A 25,624-nucleotide genomic window follows, 5' to 3' on the forward strand; every position below is an offset into this window, starting at 1 on the left:
ACTGAGACCTTCAAATTTAAGCATATACTTCAAGAAATACAATTAAGCAGCCATAAATAATTTGTAGGAAGCTACTTTAATGGCATTTTCCCTACATGTAAATGTGTAATACTACTAGTACTAACCACCAATCAAACAGCTATCTTTTTAAACAGGAAGGAATAGTCAAATCATATTATCCTAAAACGTATGTTAAAATATCAGTATTTCTGATATTACCCAGACCTCTTATAACCAAATAACTGATGCAGCTATTATGAATTATATTCATAGCATCAAACCCTGTGCTAGGTGCTCATCCCTCCCCCCATTTCACAAACTTTGTTTGACCTTTTAAAATACAGAACTATGATTCTTTTCATCATCTGTGTCAAAAAAATTAGTATGGAGGTTCAAAGGGGGCATTTTATAAAAATAAAAATCAGATCTGGAAAATGTTTTTCTACTCTCATTCTTACCCTTAGTAAGTGACCCTTACTTTTATTCTTTGTGAAGGTGCTTAAGACTCATCATTCCTAGCATCCACCCCAGAAATTTCAGTGTCTCCTCTGCACAGGTGCCAAGGTCTTATGCAATTAAGCTTCACCATACATAGGTATACCCTACATATGCACCCTGCCGTTCCTGTCCACATGTATTAGCTCTGTAATTGTAGAAATTATACAATCCCTCTAGTCCTTGTTTCTACACTTATAAAAGAGGATGATAATATTATTATCTAGCTCATGAGATTTTTGTGAACATTAAGTGGGATAGTTATATGCACTCTAAGTGTTTATTTTTGCAATATTATTATTGCTAACATGTAATGCCTTTCTTCATACTGTCTCCATGCCCACTGACTCCCATAGGACGGTTCTCCTTATTTTCTATCCATTCGTATTGCACGGATCCTTCTTGCTCAGTCCAGCTCTCCCTCTACCACCAAGTCTTCTACAAATCCCACCTGCTCTGACCACTTGGAGCTTTCTTATTGCAAAAATTCATATGATAACTAGAGACCAGTTCTGTCGTCAAATTCCTTTATTAGTGATTGTATTAGCTTCCCCCTTCACTGTAAAACTAGTGTTCCTACAACAGTGGCCCTCAGACAGTACCTAGGTCAGTCACACAGAGAGATTTTAAACATGCGAATTCCTGAACTCCATCCTAGACCTCCTGAATTAGACTCTGGGCACGTGCCCTGAAAATACAAATATTAATACAAGACTCAGGTGATTCTGCTTCACAGTAAAGCCTGAGAACCACTGTAAAAACCTGGATCTCAACCTTTTATTTTGATTCCTCTACCACAGGGATAAACTACTCTCCTCTCCCACCGATCTGAAACAGCCTTCTCTCCATCAACCCTCACCTCCCACTTCAGGCATTGAAGATCACTCTTTCTTGACTCTAGAGTGAGCCTTAGGTCTAGTGTAAGAACCATTTCATATCCTTCCAAAAAATAGCCTAACTGGCATGGTGCTGGTTAAGGAGCATTATATAAATACTTCCTGTTAGCCTGATATACTGCAGTCTTTCAATTACCCCCTCCAACAACTCCTTTCACCACATATTTGTTGCGTGTTGTCCGGCATTGTGCTAGGCACTGGGATGCAGACAATTTCCATACGTTCGCACACCTCAATATCTCTAATATTTAGCCATGGCTTATTCATGTCTCACTTTTCTAAGATACACATAGATTCACCTTAAAAACTTCATTACTTTAATTCTGGCTATTGGGTTAGGAGAAAAGTTATTTCATCTTTAATTGCCCAAGCAATTACTTCTAAGTTAAGACCTCTTGACAGGTAAGTAGGCAGTACGTGCCGAATTATAGAGCAGGGAAAATAAGACTTGGCGATAAAAATGCCAATAGAATGTTTACAAAGTGAGCACTAGGCAAGAGAAAATGGGTTAAAGACATGGCCATGTTTTTCCATATAAATAGGGACAGAATACTATAGACCCATTTTTCTCCTTGTTTAATAAAATACATATTTTGCAAATAAAATGCCTATCTGGAAGGAACATGTAAATCTTGTGTTTGTATCTTTTAAAAACTCATAACCGGGCTTCCCTGGTGGCGCAGTGGTTCGGAGTCCGCCTGCCGATGCAGGGGACACGGGTTCGTGCCCCGGTCCGGGAAGATCCCACGTGCTGCGGAGCGGCTGGGCCCGTGGGCCATGGCCGCTGAGCCTGCGCGTCCGGAGCCTGTGCTCCTCAACGGGAGAGGCCACAACAGTGAGAGGCCCGTGTACCACAAAAAAAAAAAAAAAACAAACTCATAACCATCTACCTTCTCATTCCTCTTTTAACTGTGTGTTTCAAAGTATTTTTGTGTCATCCAAAAATGTAAAATGATTTTGGAAAAGCTGTGTAATATCAGGCTAAAAATAGAGGAAAGGGTAGCTGTGTAAATGAGAATCAAATTGATAGATAAAATTTTAAAGTTTCCATTTATGCTATTTAAATCCAGTTCTCTATTTTATATATGATTTTTATGTAGTTGTGAATAGTTTATAAGTAAATTATGTATTTATTTTCAAATAACCTATAGCTAGAATTATGACTAATAATCTATAAAATGTATTTTTAAAATTTTTTGAAAAAATATACAATAAAAAAGAAAATGTCAATATATTCATATGTTTGTATATGTTTGTAAGATCACCAAAAAGCCATAGAAGAATACACATCAGTTTACACTGGTAGTAATAAAGGTGTGCATTTTTTTCTTTTTTTAGAGAAAGCATAAAACTGCAAAAATACTCATGGTCTGTTAAGTGAAAACACAGACTATAAAATTCTGTCTACAAATAACTAAGTGTAATGTGTAAAGTATGAATAAGCAAATAGACAAGAAGTAGAAGGTATTATAGGCAAATTAAAACAGTTTTAATGAAGTGACGGGGATGTGGATAATTTTTGCCTTTGATGTTTGTTGATCTTTTAAAATTGGCTTTGTCATAATGTACCATGAAACAGAAATGAAAATGGTGATTAAGTATGAAAGCCATTACTCAATGAGAAAATTTCTTCTTTTCTCAACTTGCTTGGAGACAAAAGCACAACACCATATTGTACACTGGGGGTTCTGAGCTGAGGAAAAGTTCATCCCCCAGGACACATCTGGCAATATCTGGAGACATTTTTGGTTTTCATAACTGCGAGGGTACCTCTGGCATCTAGTAGGTAGAAGCCAGACATGCTGTTAAACATCTTACAATGCACATGACAGCCCCCTCACAACAACGAATTATCTGGTCACGATGCCAAGAGCACTGATCACAAATAAATGTTACAGAATGAATGATTTCAAAACAAGCCAGTGCCCCACCCCGAAATTAGTCAGTACCCCTGTCACAGTGTTAAGAAAAGGACTTTCTCTGATTTACATTCTTATAGAAATTCTCAAGACCATTTAACAAGGAGGTGGGAGGGATCACACTAAAGCACGCTTTGAGGTGCTTCTAAAATATGAAACTTGGGATATTTCCCTCCCCTTCCTTCTCTTGCAGGGTAAGCTCACAGTCAGATTTTTATTTCATGTCACAATCAAGCAAGGGCATTGTTTAGGGTCCTACAAAGCAACAGCAAAGGACCTGCCCTAAGAGTTAACCCAGAGAAAATGATTTATTAACTGCCTATATCATGTGCAATAATTGTTTAAAAATTGATGAATAAGTCTTCTTGAGATGTAATCTTTATAATGAACCTCATTTATACTGTGTGGGCCAGAGGGAGTAAAGATCCGGGAAGAGAAGAAAAACACTCAACCACTTTTAAGAGATTATTCGCAGGAGTAATTTATCAGAAATCACAAAAATGTGTTTTCAATGGAAAAAATTCAATTGATAATAAAAGAAAAAAAGGGAAAGGGTCTTTTCACATAGTGTCCACCCAAAGCTTAAAACCACTGACACAGTTCTTGAACTTTATCATCCAACATTTTGTGACAGCTATTGGCCTTAATGGTTATATGACAGATTCTGCTGGAGCAATAGGAAAATTATTAGACAAGTTAACAGCACCCATTCATAATGAAAGAGATCATGACACAAGCAACATCCTTGACTTTTCAAGATCTTATATAAATCTTCCTTTATTACCTGGTAATAGATGTAATATAAAGTATAAATTTCTCAAGGACAGAAACCATGTCTTATATTTAATACACACTGAATAAAGTACCTATTTGAAAAAGTCATTTTAATGAAATTAAGATTTTTTTCAAGGTGGAGAGATCGAGGAGTAACAGTAACATATAGGATTAGTTTATCTGATCTACCCACTGTTTCCAAAAAAATAAATAAAATAAAATAAAATAAATAAAAACAAACAACTACAACAAAACAGGTCCATAAGGAATGAGAATAATTTTTTTTAAATGATGCCTTACTACATCTAAAAGTGCAGTATAATCAGAGGGCTAAGATTGAGGGATGTAAAGTCAATCATTTGCTAGCTGGGTGACCTTGAATAAGTCACTTAACCTCTCTGGGCCTCAGGCTCCTCTTTTATAAAAAGGTGGACACTAGCCATACCACTGCTTTTATAGGAGGACTGGATGAGATAATACACATCAAGAGGATACCTGCACAAGTTAAGGGCCCAATGAGCAATAACTGTGATTATTTTCCTATATTAGTGCTGCGATGGTGGAAAATGTTGGGCATTGCACAGAGGGGAAGTAGAGGCGGAAGAGAAGGGGAAGCAGGAGAAGGAAAAGAAGGCGAGAAAACGACAGCTTGCTAAAATTGGGTAGGAGAGCTTCATGCGTTATTTACTGAGAATGAAGCCTGGGTCGGTGAGTCTTCACAACCCCTTCCCCTCGCTCCACATCCCGTCACCCACCCCAGCTCCTGCTTTGTATCTGCAACCTACTCCCTTCTAGGGGTACTTCTCCAAATGATATATGACTTCTTTTAGCAGTTGCCCTCTCCTGACTTTGCTTCAGATCCACACTTTTCAAAGGTGTAGTCTTCAACCACTAAGACTCCTCTCGCTACATTTACCAACGCGCTCCTGTTACTTACTATAGCTGGGAGACAAGTCTCAGAACTTATTTCAATTGATCATTGTGGCATCTGATGCAGCTGACCATTTCCTTCCTTTTTTAAACTCTCTTGTGCCTCAGCTTTGAAGACATTATTATCTGTGGGTTCTCCTACCATCTGACTGCTGCTCAGCTACTTACTAATCTGTGTGGGCTCCTTTTCAGCATTCCACCACTTAAATTACACTGCTCACCAGATCCCCATTTTTTGCCGTCTTTTCACTTTCCCTTTTTAATTGTATCCATTCACACCTTTATAAGTACCACTTATATGCTGACAATGTCCAAGTTCATCTCTCTAGTCATGACTTCTTACTAAGCTCCAGACCTGTATTTTCCAATCTCCATTTGGAGATTCCATGTGTGGAGAAAAGTCAGCGTTTCCCAAAATGAACTGTCTTCCCACACACCTCAATCCCCAGCCCACCCCCAAACCGGCTGCCCTTTTGGTGTTCCCCATATCGATAAATGAAACCATCAGAAACTTAGGATTCACCAAGTCCTGCCACTTCTGCCTCGTAAAAGCCCTGCTTTTGTATCTTCTCCTTTACATCCCTGTCTCCGTTCATCCATTCTTTCTGGATTTTTGCAGTGGATTTTCACCTTATCTCCCAACCTTTGGTCTTGCTGCACCCCTCATACTTCAAAAGCATCTTCCTCAAGTGTGAATCTGTTCAAGCGATTCTCCTACTGACATCTTTTCATGGGTCCCTACAGCCTTTGGAACAAAATGTAAACTCTTCTGCAAGCTACAAAAATGGTCTATATAATTTGATCACCACTTATGATTTCAATACCAAATCTTATCACTTCCTCACTCCCACTCCCAAATCCAGCCATTTAAAGCTACTTGCAAATTCCTAATCCCATTTATTTTTCCTGTTTTTTCTCCTATATGCCACTTTCTGCTTAAAACATTTATCCACAGACCTCTAACCCCCATCTTCACCTAGTAATTTCTACGTAATACCTCAGAATTCTGTATTTCCAATATGCCCTGTGTATTTCTGCTTTCAAAGAACTCAGTGGTCCTACACTGTGATTCTTTCCACATTCATTGATTTAAATAGTAATTTAAAAAGTGTCTTGAATTTGAGGCCTACAAGTCCATGCTCTGTCTCTCCACATATATGATACTATGTAGTCAAACTTCCAACCACCCGTTGTTTACAGAGCAAAACCACATGGAGAGAGATACTATAACCTTGGCTACACGTATTTTATACAAACCATTTAGGAAGACAATAAATATGTAATATATCAGGCAATCTGAAATATCAAATAACAAATGAATGGTGAAATCAACAAGTGACAAAGGAACGCATGGGAGATACAGACAACTAGGTCCTCAAGAGGCTGCTCATAAAAATTTTTAGAGAAAATGCTCATGTTAAACGTAAGTATGATAGGAGCCTGCAGTAGAATTAACGATAGTAAACACCAAGATATTAAGTTTCATGAGGTCAGGGGACAAGTCACTCTTGTTCGCTGCTCTGTCCCTATGGCCTAACACATAGCTGGATCATAGTAGCTGCTAAATAAGTATTTGTGTCGAATTGAATTTTAAACTGTGCAGCTGGTGATGCAAGAAAACATCTGTTTAAAAAAAAAAAAAAGGCAGCACTTTTCACCATTTGCCATTCCATAAAAAGGTAATTTGTGTATATGTTTACTAGAACGCTTTCCTCAAAAGTGAAATATTGCTTCACTCTTCGGTTGGCAAATGTGTTGTTCCAAGATGGAGAAGAATCTGCTTTAAATGAAGAGAAAGCTATTTCAGTCCATAATCCTCAGAGCCAATTTTGGAACTTAAAATGCATTTTCATCAAAGAATCTTAACAAAAAGAGTCCTGCCAATTTAACCAAGACATCTAAAAATGTTTCATTCTAAAGCCAAGCTTTCTGCTCAGGAACATTCTAATTGAGGCCGTGTTCTTCCAGAGATCTTCCACTGGATCAACAGTCACCTGAGTCACATGGGTGAGTAAGATACCATCATCACCCTCCTAAGAACTCAGAATGGCATGCCATTTAGGAATTCTGCATTTTTCTAACGTTTCTGCTGGATTTCCAAGTTTCCTGGAACTTCTTTGTACCCAACAGAGCTATTATAATAAACCAAAGCAGAAACACATGTAACTTTGAGTTAGAAGTCAATTTGGCATGTCCCTCTCATTTCAAACATATGGAAACTGAGACCACGTAATGTAAATCACTGACCCAAGTACACTTAGGGCAGCGGCTGGAATGGACACTGGGTCTCCTTAGTGACAGGCTGACATTCAGTCTTCTATATAAGCTATGTTCATGGGACACCAGTACTTTCACTTGCATCATTTTATTAATTCTGGTACTCACCTAAAATATGTAAACGGGGACTATTATTCCCTTTTAGCAGGTGAAGAGATCAAGCCCCAGGACTTCCCTGGTGGTCCAGTGGCTAAAACTCCATGCTCTCTAGGCAGGGGGCCCGGGTTTGATCCCCGGTCAGGGAACTAGATCCCACATGCCTCAACTAAGAGTTCACATGCCAGAACTAAAGATCCCGCGTGCCACCCCTAAGACCAGGTGCTGCCAAATAAATAAATAAATATATATATATTAAAAAAGAGAAACCAAGCCCCATGGGGCTGTCAATTCCCTCAAGTTGACTGAACAGCAGAAGCAGAACTAGTATTCAGGTCTTTCTATCTTTGTCATTTACCAGGAGCACCACATTGACATGGGCCATTTTTCCTTTCAGTACAAATGAGTCAATGACAGTCTAAATGGTCTGGTGCCTACCATTCTTCAAAGGAAGATTTGCTATAATAAAAGAAAGCTACAAGTACCAGAGGTTGCAGGCCACAAAGGATAATGAGGCAGAAACATGTGCATTAATCAATTTGGAGGTTTCACTTAAATAATCAATCAACCATTCTTTCAGAGCTGAATCTAATCGAAAGATCCTAACCCTTTTAGACCTGTATACAGTGGGCAATATGCCATAAACATCTTCTTTTATTTAGACATCAGGGATGGAATTTCCCATCTGTTGCTTCAAATAAAATAACCATACTTTAAAAAATAGTACATATCACAAAATTTTTCTTTGAAGGATTAAAGTCACTATGATTGTTAATCATAAAAGTGTTAATTTTTCAACAAGTAAAACTGTGTCTGGACAAGTCCACGTGTGTTAGCAGTAGGCTAAGAAAGGAATCTAGCATGGAATTTTTAATGCTTGGTTCTAATCATTAGTGCTGCGGTACTGGCTTATTTACAACCTGACGTTTGTTTCTGCACTTTCAACATCCCGAGACTTTTCTGCAACAGTAAATAGCTTTAAGAGATGACACCTCGCCTTAACTGGGTCTATATTTTGACTAGCAGGTCTTGGCATCATGTCCAGCCCTGACACCTCTCCAAAATGCTGCATGCTGGTGAAAAATGAACAAAACTTAAGAAGAAGAAAACAATGCCACTACTCTTAAGCCATTTTGGGATATAACAGGTCTAAGTTCTCAGCTAACTTATACATCTAAGTTCTAATGCAGCAACTTCTAATCATCTCATCACTGTCTCTTTAGATTCTAAATATTTCTTAATTTTTCCATAAAGTCTCACCTTTCTGATGCTCTGAAGAGGAAGGTGACAGAATAAAATGTGGGAAAAGAGCATAAGGAAATCAAAAGACAGGACACACAGAACTACACCTGATTTCCGTATCACTTTCTTTTTAGCCACACAATTTAGATTCAAGTACCCAGGACTTAGCAGGTACCCACATGAGGACATTTTCTATTTTTATGGTAAAATTCAAGATATAAACTGATGAAAGACCTCTAAAATTTCACAAAAGTGAATATTTGTATATCTGAGAAGTTAAATGTTTAGTTTCCCAAGAAAGAAATATTCTCTACCCACACAGGAGATTCTCACAATGTGTGGGAAATCTATGGTTCTGAATCATCCAATAGCGTCTTCAGTCTGTGTTCATATCCTATATCATAAAATGCTTTCCCAATAATTAGAATATAACAAGATACACTGAAAGAGTTGAATGTTCTCTGGAGTAGTCATAGATGTTTCATAAGCTTGTGATAGCTCAGGATTATCGCCTATCTTTGGACATTGTATAAGGTTGGGCTGGTTATTTGAGCTTCCTCTATATTTGAATTCTGGGGTGATGAAAATTTATATCATGTTAAGAGCATATCCACTACCTAGTATTTGGCTCTCGAGTGAATTAATAAGTGTCCTAACTTTCAAGTCCTGATGGCTGGCTTAGAACTATTTTGCATAAAACCTTACACACTAGACCCTCTTCTTTAACAGTGCATCCTGTTTCCAGGCAAAACTACACTACAATACAATCTTCTGCAATGTGCCGTATCCTATTAGGACTGAAAGTAACCCTGACATCTTACATTCAAATGTGGCCTTTCTAGAGAGACTTTTCCAAGGGTGAAAACTTCAAAAACACAGAGTAGGAAAGTCACTGAAGAAATGGTGCAAGTAAGCAGGGGTATCTGGGACACTTATTGTCTTGTACGTCTGCAGTGCCCCAATATGGGCAGCAGGGGGCGCTCCTGCATGAAGCAACCCTCCCCTCAGCCCCGCCCCCCCCTCCCCCCAACACACACATACACACAAGTGTTCCCGGGAGGGGAAGACGGAGGCTTTTTCTCTTAGCACTTGCCCCAAGACCAAGGAGGGGGCCACTAAGGAGTGCTGCTGTCCATAAATCACACAGGCTTAGGACATGTGGTGAATACCATTGCAGAAGTCACCAGAGATGACACATAGGTCTGAGCTTACCTTTTGAAAGCAGGGTGGCCAATTTTTATTTTATTTATTTTGGGGGTTACAGGAGCAGGTAAGCCATGGGCAGGGGGCGGGGCTTGCCATCAGCTGTAAAGAGGCCGGCTCCAAAAGCAACAAGTGGATATCAGTATCCGAGGGTCATTTATTCAGCCTCTCCACTACAGTTTAGTTCCCAGGTTATATTCTCTGTGAAATGTCAAATCAAAACACTTCCCTTTTCTCTCCTCTTCTTTCCTTCCCTGACCCCACACCAAACTCAGAAAAATCACTTGATGAAGTGGGTTTCCCACTGAACCTTAGGAAATGTGACTCCTGCAGGGGTTCTCCTGCATGTGGCTGCGTTTTGCACGTGAACGTGGGATGCATTTTACACCCTCTTCGCCAAGTCCCACAATTTCAAACCAGGTTGGAAAAATCTTTAGGGACCAGAAAGAGCCAGCTCTGAAGCCTCAAAGACAGTGGGTTCCAAAGCAAAATGCCCTGCCCTCACCCCACTTCCTACACATACTCATGCACACCCCACCCTCACCAGTTGGATCCTTTCTCCTTCCTGTCCCCAAATGAAGGTCTGCAGAGACACAGCCATAAACCTCAATACTCACCATATTGACTTCAGAAACCATATCGATGCTGGCGATGTCAATGTTCATTCCCACAGCCACAGGGGGACCTGCAAACCAAAATGGCCAGCCACGTGATTTCTCAGAACTTCATGCATTCTTAGCAAGAGTAGTCCCCGGGCACGGGACACTCTGCCCCAAATCCCTTCCCACTGCTCACACTCAAATTCTTCAATTCTCTGCTCCTTTTTAAAGAGTGACAGGTACTCCTCTGGGAAATGCTCTATTGAATAGGCACACACGTGTCCGATGGGTGAGGGATTCCACGTCTGTCTACATAGGTGTCTTAGCATAAGAATACACACAACCACAAAAGCACCGGAATCTGGCTAGCCCAAGCGAAATGTTATATATTGCACTGAAACCCCCTCCTCATTCTTCCCACCCCCCGCTTCTGTGCAGGTTTTAACTCTGAGCTTTGTTAGAGTCTGGAGTAAAATTAAATAGGCATATCAGTGTATCTAAGGCTGCAGCAAGAGAGGTCTCTAGTCCTTCTTCCACTACCCTCCCTATCCTCCGATCCCCCCAGGCCCCTCTCCCCCCACCCCACTGTCCCCTGCAGTGAGGTTTCCAGGACTGGATAATATCCAGACACCAGCCAATTTAAACCATGGCTAGAACTCTTCCAAAGTAGGTGGGCACAGGGGGTTAATGCGACTTCTCAACCAACTGTCTGCATATCTTGTCCCCAAAAATGTTCCCGATGGCCTTCAGTAAGCCAGGTTCACCGGGCACACCATTAACTAAACTTAAGAGGTTTGTATCTCAAGGAAACAAAGACAGTGAAGCAAAGGATTTAAACAGTGAAGCTGAAGGACAGCAGTCACCAGTACACGCTAAGAGGGTCTCTCTGAAAGACCATCTAAGTGCTGGAGAGTAACAAACCAGCTTAAGTTTGGATCAGTTTCTCAATATTGTAACACAAGAGACATGTTCAGTACACCACATGCAACCCACAACGAGGGAGAGGGAAGACAGCGCACAAAGCTCAAAAGACAGCTTAGGCTATAGCTGCTGGGCTGTTTCTTATTTCCAAGGCAACCCCATTACCTCCAAAATCTGGTCTCAGCCGAATATCATAGCCTTTCAGGAGTCTGTCCACCGTCTCTTTAACCAGCGACATATTACTAGGGTCATTGACACTAAAGAAAGAAAAGACAATAAACAGGCATCAATAAGACAGCAGGCACAGCGCTTCAGCATCTATCTGATCCTCACTACAGATCCTTGCTCACAGAGGTAGGCAGACAGAGCCTTTCAAAGTGAAAAAGGAAACAGAAACGCTAGACACACTTACCTCTGCGCACAGACAGCGGCGATTATTAAGGGGAACGGCCAGATCCCAAAGTAGCCCTTTTTCCGGACTCTCCACATCCCTTTAGTTTTGGACGGGATTGAGGGTTTCACTGGAGACAGGAGATCCAACTTAGTCTGCCCAGTGCAGTAATTCTAATGTGAGGCGCATGCGCAAGGCGTACCAAAACATCAAAGGGGCAGCAGCGGTTGCCTGGGACCGAGAAGATTTTCTTGTTAAGGAGGGAAAAAAAAAAAAATCAAAGGGGAAAAAGGAAAAACATATATATGTATAATATATGCATATTTGAATAATATAGAAAAGTCACCCCACAGGAGGACCCGGAGCAAAATCTTTGTTGTCCTTTTGTTAAGACAAAAACAACTAGAGAGTCTGTTAAGTTTTGGTACTTGCAGGAGGCAGTTTTGCACCTCGCGGGTTGTGGGGTTTTGGGGTGTGTGTGGGGGAGGTGTTTCCTCTTAAATATGCAAAACCAGATTAGGAATTTAAAGGAGAGCAGGTGTGTAGTGCTAGGGGGAAGATGGGTGCCTGAGAGTCCACTTCTGGTATCAGCAAGCGGCGGGGGCGGGGAAGAGAAATCTGAACTTTATTTCCGTGGCAAATAGCATTCCCTGCTTGGGGCGAAATGGGTGCTGGAGGCGGAGGGGGGGGCGGGGGGGCGGAGGGAAGAGGAGGGAAGGGGAAGGTGGGAGCGGGAGTGAAAGGGGGAGGGAGGAAAGAAACCGATGGGAGGAGTGTTGAGCAATGCGTTGGATTTGGGGCCGGGAGTGGAGGGGGGGACGTAGCATGGAGAATAAGACAGACACGGAAATGAAAAAAAAAAAAAAAGGAAAAAAGAGAATGATAATAAAATGATGCCTGGTCTTTTCTAGGAGTTAAAGAGCAAGCTTTTCTTCACTACTCACGAGCAATTTCTTTCTCCTTCTCCTCACTCTTTGCCCCCTATCCCCAGAGAAGAAAACCTCGGGGTCCCGGTTTCTCACCGTGTGACGTGCCTGACCCGCTGGTCCGGATTATTTATAGCAGGAAGGGCGGGGGGCGGGGGGGGGAGAGGGGAGTAGAAAGACAGCGCTGTCTCTCAAGGTTTCGGTCTGATTCTGCATTGGGAAATTATTAGTAGGAAGGGTGGAGTTTGCAGGAAGGGTTGATGGGACTTGGGGGCCTAGGGAGGCCGGGTGGCGAGAGGCTCCGGCGGTGACCGGGTGCAGGAAGGGCTGGCGGCCGGGTCGGACTCGCCTGGCTGGCACCCACGCCCCCTCAAAGCACGCGCACTCGCGCGCGCTCACTGGCGGCACCCTCCCCGCCCGCCGCGCGCCCCTCCTCACCTCGCCGGCCTGCGCTCGCTGCCCAATCCCGCCGCGCGGCGCTGCGGTCCCCGGCTCCTCTGGCCCTCGGCCCCTCGGCCCTTGGCCCCGGCCGGGGAGGGTGGGTGGCGGTGCCTTGGGACGCAAAAAGTCAGAGCGGTCCCCGGAAGGCGGGCGAAATGAGGAAGGGGCTCGGGGCCTCCGCGTCCTCCCGCGGGCTCCGCGCCACCTCTTCCTCGCTCTCCAGCTCGGAGCCAGGAGGGACTCGCACGCCCCGGGGTTGCCTCCTCCCTGCAGCCGGAGGCTCGACCCGGCTCTCCGCGGCCGCCGGGACTCAGAGGCAGCAGCGAGCGAGCTCCAGGGTTCGAGAGGGAGGGAGATACACGGAAGAAATCTTTCCTCGGCTCGCGGGAAAGAGATGCGCCGCGGGCGCCCGGAGACGTTGCTAGTCTCCGGCAGCCGGGCAGTCTGAGGGTGCCCCGGCCCGGGACGGACTCTCCGGGTTCTCCCGAGTTTATCTGGCAACAGAGGAGCAGGGGAGGGGGGAGGACAGGTGCTCCCGCTGCCCCCTCCCCCTCTCCTTGGTGAATACAGGAGAAGTCAGAGCTGGAACCTACGTTCCGGACCCCAAAGCGGAACTTCTAACTCCTCCTCCTCAGCTTAACCTGTAACCGAGCGCCTACTACGTGCCAAGAGTGCTTCATTAGTTCATTCTTACAAGCCCAGGTTTAGCCAGCACCTCGCTTTCCCCACATTATGGATTTAGAAACTGGCGCGCTAAAGCTAAGGAAATTGCCCAAGGTCACCCAGGTGGCTAGAGGTGAAACCGAGATTGGACGCCAAAGCCAGCGACCCTAACCATTAGACAAGACGGTCTTGACTCGCCCCGACCTTGCCGGCCGCGGACCCTTCTTGCAGCGCAGCTCCTGCTGCCGCCGAGCCCCCAGAGGCCTCGAGAGACGCGGGCGCGCGCCTCGCACCAGGCTGGCCCCCGCCTCCGTCTGCAGAGAGGAGGGGGCGCCCGACGTCGCACTCGGACTCCTCAAGGTCCTGGTCCCTTCGGCACTCTTGACCCATTTATACCTCTTGGCAATCTCCCTCCTCCCCCGCCAAGGTCAGGGGTCATTCTGGGGCCGCCGGGTACTGACTCCAGGGGCAGTGTGGAGGCGGGAGGGCTGCTAGGCGGGAATCTGACAGCTCCCCGAGGACAGAAGTTGAGCGGGAGGGGGAGTTTCTGGATTTGAGACGGTAAAACAGCCTCTTCAACAGTGCAGACGTACAGATTTAGAGTGTGGCGGTCTCCCACTCCTAGGAGTCGGTCCAAAGATACACACATACGAACACGAGAGAGACAGAGACAGAGAGACAGAGACAGAGAGAGGGAGAAATTGGAAATCTGTAACTCTCCTATCTAATTACTTAGGTTGAGACTTACAGGAATCAAAATACAGACCTATGGCTCAGGAAAACTGCCTATTGCCCTCTTTCTATGGACTCACAAAACAACGGTAATCTTTTACATAGGCTCACCCTACTGAAGGTGGGGAAAGTTTAGATTATGTATTAACATTATACCAAAGGATTCCCAAACAGTTTTACTACACCAACTCCTGAAGCCCTAGAAAGCTCTTCTTCTTGAAAACACCTTGAAATAGGGTTTTCCTTCTGACAGGGTTATCCACGTTGCACTTGCTGCACTACCAGCTCCTCTTATTTAGGCTCAGTTCAATTTCGGTTGAAAGAACAGAATTCAGTGAATAGAACGAAACCACGAATACCATCAGTCATCATCCACTAATAATAATAATAATAATAATAATAAACAGCCCAGGGAAAAGTTAAACAGTATTTACTGAAGACCTAACATAAAGGGAAAATTAAGGGAAAGGAGGCTGAACAGCTACAGTAACCTGCATCTCAGCAAGTATGACAATAGCACAGTGCCAACAGTTTCAAAGGCAGACCTTTGGGCTCAAATCCCAGTTCAGATACTTAGTGTTTTGGGGACTTGGGCAGGTCACTTAACTTCTCTAAATCTCAGCTTCCTCTTCTCTAAAAATTAAAATACAGTGCCTTCTTTGTTTGCTGTAGAATGATGTAAACATATGTGTAGCATTTGGCATGTGATTAATACATATCGGCAGTTTTTAGTGAATAAGGAAGGAATAATGAATGGACAAGAAAGCAAACAAGGTTTAATAGCATTAGCCTATAAAGACTGAGCGGACTTCAGTTTGGTGCAATGATCCTGAGAAGGCATAGATTAGCCTGAGAAGAGAGGAGCAGATATTCCAAGGGAATTAAGATAAGGGTAAGAAGAAAATGTATTAAAGACCCAAGCAGCAATCAAAAGGACAGAAGACAAAATCGTATTTATTTTCTTTATGTGGTACCATCTCATTGTTATTTCTTAATAATAACGGTAACTAATATAATTAGAGATAGTCCTACTGGTTACAAACTCTGAGATCAATTTATGCCTAAAGTGGGTCTCTATTTTACAGCAGAATCAACAGTAGGAAATCTCTCTGGAAGACTTGGCTGGTAATGCTGCCTAGGAATGTGAAATTTGGAACAATAATGTGCAAGGGAAGGCACTGCTGGATTCTGGAAATGTGTTATTTGCTGGAGAGCATCCTCCATGATCCCAGATGTACAATGAGAAGGCAATATGTAAGCGCTCTTCAGAGATCATGATTCAAAATCATGTCTGAGTATGAAGCATACAAATGCCAAGTAATAACCGTCACTAATCATATGCTATTTGTCTTTGCTATAATATTTATTCATTTGTTCAGTAAATATGTACTGGGCACCTACTCTACATCAAACATTATTTGACGAGCACTAGGGATGATGTGTTGAAAAGGCAGACATGGTCCTTATCCTCTTGGAGCTTACGTTCCAGTGTGGGAAAGAGCAGTATAGAAGTGATAACACATGTAGCATGTATTGTGAAGTGGGGAAGATAGGATATTATGGAATGCATAATTGATGCAAATAACTCAGTTTGAGGATTTGGGTAAAACTTGCCTGATAGAGTGATGTTTTAATTGAAATTTGAAAGACGAGTTAGCCTGATGAAGAGTTGGGGGAAGAATATTCCAGGAAGAAGAAACAATATGTGAAAATATCCTGGGCCAAGAGAGGATGGCATAAATGAAGAATGAAGGAAGAACAAAGACTAGGGGACAAGGGTAAGAGTGGCTCCAAGAGTGGTGTGTCTGGGGAGCTGGGCAAGAGCAATTCGGTTCCACTGACCTGTTCAAGTAGAAGAGTGACAAGATGAGTTTTAATCACACTGGAGGAAGGTGGTAATGGCTATAGGGGATTTCTTACTGCAAGAATCCAGGTGACAGGTGATGTTGGTCCAAATTAGGATAGTGATGGTGAAGATGGAGAGAAGGGGCTAGAGTTATGTGGGAGAACTGGCTAACTTTGTCACCCATGGGATATGAGGAATGAGGGGGAAGAAGGATTCAAGAATGACTCATACATTCTGGTTTGAGCATCTCAGTGGTGGTGGTAGAAGATAGTTGATAGGGACAGTACATTCAGTTTGGGTCACAACGAGTTTAAGGTCCCAGCTAGTCATGCAGGGTGCACTGGACATTTTGATATATGTACCTGAAGCTCAGAACTGAGGGCTGATGTGGGACCAGTACAAAATTTCTGCATCCCATCCTGATACTACTTCCCTTTCTGTCTGAATGTTTCTCTTTAAGACATATTACTGTCTAACATATTTTATTTTGCCCATTGTAATTCTATCTTCCTGACTGGAATGCAAGTTCAGAAAAACAGAAAATTTTGCCTGCTTTGCTAAGTGCTGTATTCTAGTGCCTAGTGCCCATAGTAGAAACCTAATATGTACATTTTAATGAATAAGTCTGTATTTGATGATCCTGCAGATGCAAACAACTTAAGTCATGGGAGTATATGAGACTTATGCAGGCAGGATGAACAGACTAAGACGAGAATCTTCCAGAGAAGGGCAATTACAGTCATCCAGAAGAGTGAAATTAGAAATGGCCCAAAAGGTAAGAGAAAAATCACTGTGGTATGATCAAAGCCAAGAAAAGATAATATTCTGATAAAAAAGGACTAATCAACTGTACTAAATCCTTATAAAGTTTTAAAAGTTTTGAATAGATATGACATGCTCCTGGTATAAAATTCAAAAGTTGAGCCATTGTGTCCCTCTGCCACCCTGATTCCCTCCCTAGAATCTCACACAATTCAGCTGGGGGGAAGGTAACGTGGTATTCCACACCATAGCCTTTATCCTGTTGAAGAACAAGTATAGGATATGCCCACAGGTGCCAGGGCAACTTCCCTGACCTGCTCTGGTGCAGCATGGACAAAGTTCTCATGGAACGTGGGTTACCTGTTTTGCTGAATTGATTGAACATTTGTATTTATTATTCTTTTTTAAAATGAATAATGAGTCTCTTAGCTTTGAATATTGATTGGGGTCTTTTTAAATAGTGTGTAGAAATTTCATTAATATTGAAGAGTAGGGAGAAAGTCAGAAAGAATATGCTGAAAGAAAATATACATTTATTACTTTCAGTACTTACTAATTATTAATAAAGTGTTGTCAAGTATATGGCTTCCTGGACCTACTGTAATATACAAATAAGAACCATTTTAAAATAACCCCTCCAAATATCTTATTTATGAATGCACCTTTATTTTTATGTGCTAAAGAATATTCCTAGAGTAGTTTAATTTTATCAAATATTTTTCCCTTATGCTAGTCAAAAATACCCTCTATTTATTTGTCTGGCAAACCTTACCTTCACAGACACCAGAAAATTAAATTTCTCCTATATTACCATAAATTCCAAATTATGGGCTTATGGGTTAATGAGGTTTTGATCTGCAGAATTAGAAACGTGAATTCTATGCCCACTGAGTTCTGGCTGTTCCTCCTTCAGCAGAGAGCACTAACATTAAACCTGAGTGTCTATAAAATTTTTGACCACAGTAAGACTGATGACATATAAATCAATTTAAATTACTTAACTGAAATATAACATGTAGTAATAATAATAAAATAATAATATCAGTGTGTCAGATACTGTTCCAAATCCTTTATGTATAGTAAAATATTTAATCCTCACAATGTGTCTATAAAATGTTAATAATTAATATCCCCATTTTATATATAAGGAAACAGAAGCAGAGATTAAGTAGCTATACGATTGCACAGTTTATAAGAAAATATTAATGAACTCAGGCTCTTCCTGAGTCCTATGTGACTTTATATATAAGACTCCTACAAATTTGTCTACAGTTCTCAGCTTGTCTCACCCATTGAGTTAATATAACAGAAATAAAATCATAGCCAGACAAAGGATCTCTGCACCTAACAGAAACTTAACAATCAAATGACCAATAGGAAATTTTGAGAGCTAGAGTTACTGGACACCTTTTGAAGGAAAATACCTTTTAGCACCACCTCAAATGAATCCATCTTCAAGAGTACAGCAAAGTGTACCTCAAAGTACAAAATGCAATTACTGATGCTCCAAATGGAGGCAAAATTGTTAGGTGAGGAAATTACCTGAGCTCTGACACCATGGGGATGCTAATTCTATTCATGCACAGTCTCAGAAGCAATGCAACACCGTATCCCTTATCCTAGAAAAGGACAGAGTGGGAGAGAAGTCCTTTTTACCAACTGCTTCTCCAGACCGGCAGGGGAGGAGAGGTGTGCTTATCAATATAAATAAATGAGCAAAACTGCTGTATAAGCAGTGACATTGACAGTCCTAAGGAATAATTTCTCAACATCCCTCTCAGGTTGGTTTCTTAGGGATGGCCAGTAAGAAATTGCCAAAGATAGGTAATCCAGTATGCAAAATGGAATTTTCCAGAATGTGGGTCACACAATCTGAGGCCTTTCCTGATGCCTCTCTACCAGGATTGTTTTTCTACTAAATGCCTGAGTTAGAAAGCCTAGGGTTTACAAGCCTTTTGAGGGCTTATAAAAAATGTTGGAATTCCAATGTACATATTGGGTCCAAATTTTAAAAAGCTGTAAATGTTTAAATTAATTAATGTTTAATTAAAAGTCTATAAAAATTTAATACTGTTCACAAATTCACATTTCATATGGGAAAGATACATTTTAATGCGCTTTATGTTATGTGTCAAGGGGCCTCCAAAAGTTAAAGAACTTGGACATGTGAAGGTCTTAAAAAGCTCCAGGGGGCTTCCCTGGTGGCGCAGTGGTTGAGAGTCCGCCTGCCGATGCAGGGGACACGGGTTCATGCCCCGGTCCGGGAAGATCCCACATGCATGGCCGCTGAGCCTGCGCGTCTGGAACCTGTGCTCCGCAAGGGGAGAGGCCACAACAGTGAGAGGCCTGCGTACCGTAAAAAAAAAAGCTCCAGCTGTCTCCAGTCTCAGGCAAACTTACTCTCCCTACTTCTAGGCACCTAATGTCAATTGTAGTGTCTTGCTTTTTTGTTTCTGTTTTGGTTTTGTTTTTTCCTTTAAATCCCCTTTGGAAACATCTCCATTTGCTAATTCTACGAGGAATTTTTTTACTCTGTTTTTATTATTCCCCAAGCTCAGTGGATTTGCCTAACTTGTATAAGGCACTCAGTAATTGATAAATTGCCATTACAGTTCTTAATGATAGCTAATACTTATTGAGTGCTTGCTTACTAGCTGGCTCACTTTGTGATAAACACCAGTGATTACTCATTTAATTCTTTGAAGTGTACTTATTATGCCATAGTGTATTATTCAGTGCCCTTGGGGTTGAAAGTGACAGGAACCAAATTCAAACTAGCTACAGTAAGTGACTATTAGGTCATGTAACCGAAAAAGTTAAGGGCGTTCAGCTTTGGCTGCACGTGGATTCAGAGGCTTAAAGTACTTCATCTCCTAATTCTGTTTCAGGAAAGTTGGCTTCATTCTCAGACGGGCTCTCTTCCAAAGATGACCATCAGCTGCTCTGGTTTAGCATCCCTGAGAGTATTAGCCATTTACTAACTCCCCTAAAATTACAAGATAGGACACTCTCAGTGCACTTGAATCGCAGTTCTACCTTCAGCGTATTACTTGCTCTGATAGATGGGCACGTGTTCACCCCTGGTCCTGAAGCTGGGGTGAACCACATCCAAACCTTGTGGACTGGGAATTGTTGAGGAATGATTACCCAAAGAAAGGTCACTAATGTGCTCTCTCCAGGAAGAGGAAGCATGAATGATGAACAGATAGAAGCCACAGATGTCTACTAAAGGTAGGATAGGTGTTATTACTAAGCATATCTTGTTGATAAATAAATAGTCTCATGGCGACTTGGATGTGACTGGAAGAGGGATCCACACTCACGGTATCTGTCTTACACGAATGTCCTTGCAACTGGATGACAAGGCTGAATGGATGGATGCATCAATCTAGGACATCTGGCCTCTCAGATTCATGTCAAGAGTGGATGGGTAGATGATTGCTACTCAGATTTCAGCAACTCACATAGTCATGCATGAAACAATCATCCTGAAAATTGCTTTACAACAGTCATAACATAAATAAATACTTGTAAGAATCAATGGAAAAACTTAATAAAATTATGAACAAGAATGACTAAGGATGAAGATACTCAGTAACTGAAAATGTGGGTAACTGAGACCTATTAGTAAAAATATTGTAATGTTAATGTCAAATAATTGCATTAGTTCCACTTATTCACAGTAATATCTGTATTAGCTAAATAAGTAAATTTTTGAAAGAATGAATTCTACAACAACCTTTTTTGCTAATTAAGCATTTAAATAAAATATTTCTCATATTTATAATCATAGGATATTTTCTTCCTAATTAGTTTTAATGTATGATTTTCCTTCATAATTAAAATTCACCTTTGTTTAATATTTAACTATGACACATAAGTCATTGCTGATAATAAATGACCTTTCCTGATACTTATATTTAACCTTCCTACACTTCACTTAATTTTCACAAAATACTATGAGGTGAGTTCTAATATTATCCTCACTTCACAATTTTCTGAAAGTAATTTTTATGATTATGATTAAGAAAAGCTTATCTCCAGAAAAGGAGGAATGGAAAAAACTAGTCAATGTCTATCAGAGTGAAGATTTCCTTTAATTGGAAACCTAAAGAGTAGGTGATAATAACCGCTGTTTCCTTCCATTTGTTTTAGCATAATTCTCCTGTAATAGAAACTACCTGAAAACATGTTTTGTTCCTAGTTCCTGAGAAGAATAATTTAGTTTTAGGTTCAAATAAATGATTCCGAGCTGTGAGTGAAAGTGTTCCTACTGACAGTTACAGTATGTGGTGGCCTAGAGCATAGCCATGTCTATAAACTAAAGAAAGTCCCTTTCAGGCCAGAAAGTCCAACAATCAATAGCTCCCAATGTTTACTTTTTAAGATATAACTTATCTTAACAGGAGTTTAGAATTAAATGATTTAGCTGTTGGGGCCGAGGATATATCAACAAGAAGCAGTGAGTACTTTGGAAATTTGGTATACTCCAGCCATACACTTTATCTAGAAGTTGGCATGCAGATCCTTGATGGTTCAAGAGATGATTTTGGATATTACATAGAAAAGAAAGTCAGTTTGATGCCAAGATGCCATCAGCATTCTTCTACGACTTGTTACTTATCCATTTTAACTGAGAGGAGTAAGTCTTCAGATGCAGATTATTGGTTTTTATCATTATGACTATATTTCATTTTTGGTCAACAGTACTAGAATTCCACCAAAGATAGTGATATCACCTTTCTTTTAAGCACATTTATTTAAGTTAAAGGTGAGTAAATAAAAGGAAATATTGATAAAATAGCAGAGCAGGTGGTATGTGGATTTGACAAAAATAATGTAGGCGGTATGCAAACATTTGTCAATCTTTGACTACGCAGTATGGGCAGCTGCGAACAATCTGTCAAAGTTCTGTAAGAGAAATTGTCATAGTTTAGACTGATGTTGAGGGCCTTCTAACTCTTAGAAATCTATGATCATCAGAAGTTACTAGTGTGAGTGATCTGAATACAGGAGATGAGAGGTGAACCTGAACATCTTTAGACAACAGGGTCGTCTTTATGACACAGGATGTCAGAATCTAATTTAGCAATTCAGTGAATACACTCAGCAACTATTCACGTGGAAATGTGCTCAGTTTCACAGGGAACAAAAAGATGAATTAGACAACGTTCCTCCCCTCTAGGAGCTAAATTGTAGCAGGTGAGGGTGAGGAAGCTAGCAAACATGATTAAGCAGTAGAATATTAATGTTATAAGAAAAGCATAAACTTAGAAGAGCATAACCCAAGGAGACTGCAGGAAAAAGAGATCACATGGTTAGAATTAAAGGGCAAGCCTTTGCTGACAAGATGCTCTCCGAAATGAATCATAAAGGTTGGGTAAAATAGTATTGTAGTTATTAGCAGGCAATGGGGAAGTTTGAGGTAAGTTTCTTCAACAGCAAATCAGTGTCTGGCTAAAGTAGAGAGATAAATGGCTGGCAAAGTCAGCCACGATGTGGAGAACCTTGATATCAGGATGAGGATTTCAAATTATGTAGATAGAGGTAGGGTTCCCTGGAATCCAGTCACCCTTTAATCATTTATCAGCGATATTATAGTTGCCATATCATTTTGATCAGAGATCAGCAAACGTTTTCTGATAGTAAATATTTTAGGCTTTGCAGGCAACTCAATTTTGCAGTAGTATTAAAGCAACTGTAGACAAACATAAACAATAAAGGTGAGTCATGGGTTAAGGAGTAATAGAGAAGGGAAAGAAAGATACTACTAGGAAAATATAGTGAGATCTTTACCAGGAAAGAAAACAAACAAGCCAAAAAACAAAACACTTCACATATCATGTAAATGGCACTAGTGATTTGAGAGGGTCTTGTATATTCAAAGGGGCACGAGAATATTTGGCAGGAATGGCATGGCATCATAGATAGATCATTTTAATCTTAGTGTGGAGTTGGACTGACTTGGGGAAGAAATCTTATATCCTAGATTCTTTTTAAATTAGACTAGAAAAGGACTTAAGAATTTATGGTAAGAAACCTGAATAGTAAAATGAATGCTTGCCTGTGCTTTCTCCCCTCTCGGGAGCTAGGATTATGTGGTATACAAGGAGCAGGTTGGCCCTTTCCATCCTTCCCTATGGAGAGGGAAGTATAAATGGAACACCAGAAAACCATCAAGATGTTATTTTGACTTAAAATGTCATTCTACCAGGAGAGAGAGAAAGAGAATAATGATAAAGTGTTTAAAAAGATAAAGAAAGTTTACAAATTAATCAGCTCTAACAGCTTTTGAAGACAGCAAATCAAATTCATAGATTTGGAAAGACCTTCCAGTAATCATTGAGATGTTAAGGTAAAATACCAAATTCATACAAATTTTTATAGATAAAACAAGAAAGTTTAAATAAATACCTAGTTTGCAGCAGGAATCTCTAGTATATAACTTCAAACAAGTTCATTTATTTATTTTCCTCTGTTATTAAGATCGTGCAGGAGACAATGCAAATGCTCAGCCCAAATTCCCTCAGATCATTTTTGTATTCCAACCGCACCGCAACACACACATATAACATATTTTGGGGAGTGATTTCTGTGGCCAGTACCTGCATGCAGCCTCTTCAGTATGCTACTCTTGGTCTACTGTGGCAGCCATGGGCCACTGGGAAATACCCGGAAAGTTTGCAGCCTCCCAGGGTGCCGATTAATCAATGATTATCAGGTGGGAAATAAAACAATTCTTAAACAACTTACTCTCCAGAGTTCCCTGTGGAATGAGGCTCAAGTTTATCCTCTGAATAGCTTTTGCTTGAAATCTCACCCTTGTTTGGGCTCACCCTCCCTCCCTTGTCTTATTTCCCCTACCTGCTTATCATTTGCCCATGAATCCTCTCTTGGTCTGCTTCTAGAGAATGAACCTAAGACCAGTGGAACTTTGAGATGCATAACAGGGGGAAATATTTACTTCTAGAAAATCAGACATCATTGTTGGAACTCTAAAGCTGAGCATATCATGAGTTGTGTAAGAACAAGAACTAGTTTTATTTTTTAAAAAAACACTAGCTGTGTGATTGGGGGAGCGGGGAGAAAGTGGTCAAGTTACAGTGTCATCCTGTCTCTTAGTTGTCTCATATGTAAAATGAGGGTGTCAAACTAGGTGATCTCTAAAAAGTTCCTCCCAGACCTAAAATTCTAAGACCTAAGTCAGGGGTTGGCAAACTATGGCTCTCTGGCCAAATCCAGTCCTGCCTTCTGTTTCATAAATAAAATTTTGTTGGAACACAGCCATGCTCATTAGTTTAGATATTGTCTGTGCTTACTTTCAGGCTACAACTACAGAACTGAGTAGCCTATGAAGTAGGTCTATTTTCATCCTCAACATTTTTTTTTAAGTCTGATGAGGAAATTGAGACAAAGTACGGTCAAGTAACTTCTTGCCCAAGTTTACAGGGCAAGTAAAGGCAAAGCTGAGATTCACATTCAGTCATTCTGCTTCCAGAGTTAGCACTTTTAACCACCATGCTGAACTGCCCTGATTTGAGAAGGCCACAATGAAAATGAATGTTGAATCCTTCTGACTCATAGTAACTATGTTGTGTTTATTTTGTCTTTAGTAGAGGGGTTAATATTAACAGGAACGCATGTGGAAGCATGAATGGAGGAGAGGGAGAGGGAGGGTGTCTGTAGGTTCAGCAAAGTTGTTAGGAAATAACACAAAGAATAAAATATAGCCTGCTTATTTTTTCACCATCACATGCAGTCCTAAAATGTGGTTTCATGTTCTTTTCATCTTTTCCTCATGGTGCAAATCACAGTCACGTTCACAAACAAATTCACAAGTAAGATGCTTGACTTGGTCCTCACATGCCAGCATCCCGCATCTATGGAGCAGAACTAATCATTTTATGTCACTTCTCGCTTCTCATCCCCTTCCCACTTCCTCTGAGACTGCAATTCTGCTGAGGCAACGTGATGAATGACAATGCCGAGGGCAACAATTTTACCTTTGAACAATCCACGGTGTTACAGGGCATCAGCAGAGTATGTCTTGGGTTTTTTGTTGTTGTTGTTGTTTTAGAGCCCACTGACATAAATTCCCTCAAAATATATTTGTATATCCTTTTCCACTGAGGTGGATTCTTATTTGGATGGAACAAGTTCATATACTGATGTAAGCTGAGGAAGAAGGAAACATGCAAAAGAGGAGAAGATAGAGAGACATTTCTCAATATATCTTCCTTAAATGACAGGTAGGATTTCGATCACGGAGGGGTAGGGGGGGGCTAATATGAATTCCTGTTTCTTTAATTTATCATATGAACTTGGTTCAAATACCTGGTTTTGGTCATTATAGCTGTAATTTAACTCCTTTCTTCATGTAGGTAAAGTGGATGATAACATTCCTTACTCTGCCCAGGCCAGATCTCCTAACATTACCACTTGTAGTAATGTTTGGGTCTGCATTATGATTAAACCAATTTCTCTGTCTCTGTCTCTGTCCCTCTTGCTCTC

At 41.0% G+C, this 25,624-nt stretch overlaps 1 protein-coding gene across 3 annotated transcripts in view; it reads right to left on the reverse strand.

Annotated features, from left to right (window-relative positions):
• Positions 1-11,841, reverse strand: part of GABRB2 (gamma-aminobutyric acid type A receptor subunit beta2) — a 292,384-nt gene extending 280,543 nt beyond the window's left edge. For all 3 annotated transcript variants that reach the window (XM_065873312.1, XM_065873311.1, XM_065873310.1), the window contains exons 1-3: positions 11,765-11,841; positions 11,518-11,609; positions 10,450-10,517 (exon numbers count right to left, since the gene is read on the reverse strand). In XM_065873312.1, the coding sequence (XP_065729384.1) occupies positions 10,450-10,517; positions 11,518-11,609; positions 11,765-11,841 (237 nt within the window). The remainder of the gene's footprint in view (positions 1-10,449; positions 10,518-11,517; positions 11,610-11,764) is intronic.
• Positions 11,842-25,624: the final 13,783 nt, after the last annotated feature.

The sequence above is a fragment of the Phocoena phocoena genome, chromosome 3 (assembly GCF_963924675.1).
Source record: "Phocoena phocoena chromosome 3, mPhoPho1.1, whole genome shotgun sequence".
NCBI lineage: Eukaryota > Metazoa > Chordata > Mammalia > Artiodactyla > Phocoenidae > Phocoena > Phocoena phocoena.